The following is a 2,460-nucleotide window of genomic DNA, read 5'->3' as shown; positions in this document are numbered from 1 at the left end:
AAAAAAAAAAAAAAAACATTTTGTCCGGGAGAAAAAAAAAATTTCACATATTAGACTATAATCGATTAAATAAGACTTTCATTCATTCATTCATTCATACTAACATTTATTTTCTTTCATTGGCATGAGTTACAAAAACAATATACAATATCATAAAAGAAAAGAAAAAATGAGAATAACATGCAATGAAAAAAGGCTCGGTCCCGAAAAGAGAAGTCTTGAGTTGGGCAAGCCTGAAAAAAAAAACACAATATGAAAACTCGTTGGACAATAATAACTGAATTAAGAAATACTAAAAAAAGTAACACAAAAAAAAATAAATAAATAAATAAGTAAGTACATAAATAATTAGATAAATGCATAAATGCATAAATCTTTGATCATAGCGGGACACATCGAGAAACGACCGATAATGTAAATCAAAGGCCTAGTTAATAATTTGAAATCAAGTGTTTATTAAGCTTTGCGGAAAAAGATTTAGAGGAAACGGAATTTAAGATTGTGGATGGTAAGCTGTTGATGAAAGTGGGACCTGAGTATCTAATATTGTGCTGAAAGTGATTTGTATTATGAATGGGTATATGAATTCTAGTTGACCGGGTACAGTAATTGTGAAGAGAGTGATTGTGGATAAATAGGCCTATATCGTTAAACTGAATTGGAAGAAGAGAATGCGTTCCAGAATACATAAATGAGCCTTGTTGGAATAAATTGATATCTTTGAGTTTCAGTAGGTTTAAGTTTGAGAATAGATGGGATGAATGAGACCGTGGTAGAGAGCCAGATATAATCCTGATAGCCTTTTTTGAAGAGTTTGCAGTTTAAGTAATGTGGACGAGTATGTATTGGCCCAAAATGTTACAATAGCTCAAAAAAGGAAGGATGAGGCATGAGGGAACAATAGAGAATACGAAGAATATTGAGGGGTAAAAAAGAGGACTTTGAAACCCCAACATTTTTAAAGGACTACTTTCGCCCCTGACCATTTCCGATAGATCTTGAGCGACGCCAGGGGCGGATTTAGAGGGGCCGGCCCCGGTCCCCTTTTGGAAAGTTAAAAAAAAAGGAAAGCCCGCTGGTTTAATTGAATACCGTATTTATTCGAATAAATGCCTCGCTTTAAATTAACGCCCCGCAACCGCGAATAAACTCACTCTCCAGAGCCTTATTTGGAATGAACGCCTCCCTCGAATATTTCTTCAAATAAACGCCCCACCCCCACCCCAACACATGACTGTAAACAAACTAAAAGGAACATCATTCTGAACACATTCTATTAATGTTCTATACCCTAGTAGAATTACATCTTTTCTAACCTGCTTGGGATCAAAAGTTTATGATCGCATAAAAACATTAAACATTTTGACGGTAATTAGAATGTGTTGTAGTTCTAAATTTGAAGTAAAATTAAGGGGCATTTATTTGAGTAGGCCACGTATCCATTTCCTATCCAAACAATAAACTTCCCCCTCTGGATATCAAAGCAATAAAGCAATACAAAAAAATCCCATTTGAGATTGTCCATCAAACAGTAAATCAGCACACACTTATTTATTTACTTGTTAAGCAACTGCAAACACTTTCAAATATTTAGTTACAATACGCATGTCCAATAATACAGTCAGCGATCCCACGGGGGTATCAAGCCTAGTTGCTATTGGTTTGTCAAATTTGATCTAGTTTTTTGTTCAGCTGAGATCGTGAAGAGAAATAAAGTGAACACTTGCATACCTATGGAATCATTATTAACTCCGATTTGTATACACAACTAAACAAGATACAATATTTTACTTACCGTCGCTAAAGACGCTAAATATTGAAGAAAAAAAGACGAAAAACTCAAACATAATGTTTACTTGTTTGAAATCTATTCCCACGGAATCAGTCCCATTCGTAGAAAACTCCCGAGATTTTCTACTAGTTATTTGAATGACAATTGCATTCCAACCAATAACATGCACGACTACACAATTGAGACCCTTGTATTGAACTATGATACGCCACACGCGATTAAGCAATTTCACCAAGTTTGGTTATCAACAAGTATCGCCCGTAATCTCCTAGGCCAAGCAACACTTTGATATTAACGTAAAATTCAAATTTAATCCATAACAAGATAAGGTCAAGGTATTTTAGCATGTCTTGAAATTCATAATAAATTATTAAATCTCAACTTTTCTATATGCCGCGGCGTGCGTTAAAGCGCTAGTTATCATCATCGAAAATTAGCTTCAGCCTGCATACACTAAATTATCAACAAATATGAAAACAAAATCTGTCAATCAACCAAAGCAATAATGGTTTCTATATTGTTTCTATATTGTTTTACCAAACTGTTTTTAGGATAACAATACCTGTATAGGCTTTATCCCAATGTTATTACCGTATATAACGCCTGTCTCTTATACACATCTAGATGTGTATAAGAGACAGCTACCATATCATAAAAGAAAACAAAAA

At 34.2% G+C, this 2,460-nt stretch overlaps 1 protein-coding gene across 1 annotated transcript in view; it reads right to left on the bottom strand.

Moving 5' to 3' along the window:
* The window catches only part of LOC117108760 (long-chain-fatty-acid--CoA ligase 5-like), a 34,206-nt gene extending 32,221 nt beyond the window's left edge, over positions 1-1,985 (bottom strand). The window contains exon 1 of the mRNA XM_033250903.1: positions 1,796-1,985. Coding sequence (XP_033106794.1) covers positions 1,796-1,847 — 52 coding nt within the window. The 5' untranslated portion in view covers positions 1,848-1,985. The remainder of the gene's footprint in view (positions 1-1,795) is intronic.
* Positions 1,986-2,460: the final 475 nt, after the last annotated feature.

The sequence above is a fragment of the Anneissia japonica genome, unplaced genomic scaffold (assembly GCF_011630105.1).
Source record: "Anneissia japonica isolate Jap-2015-1 unplaced genomic scaffold, ASM1163010v1 scaffold287941_len684077_cov200, whole genome shotgun sequence".
Classification (NCBI taxonomy): Eukaryota; Metazoa; Echinodermata; class Crinoidea; order Comatulida; family Comatulidae; genus Anneissia; species Anneissia japonica.
This window is presented reverse-complemented; position numbering and strand designations above follow the sequence as displayed.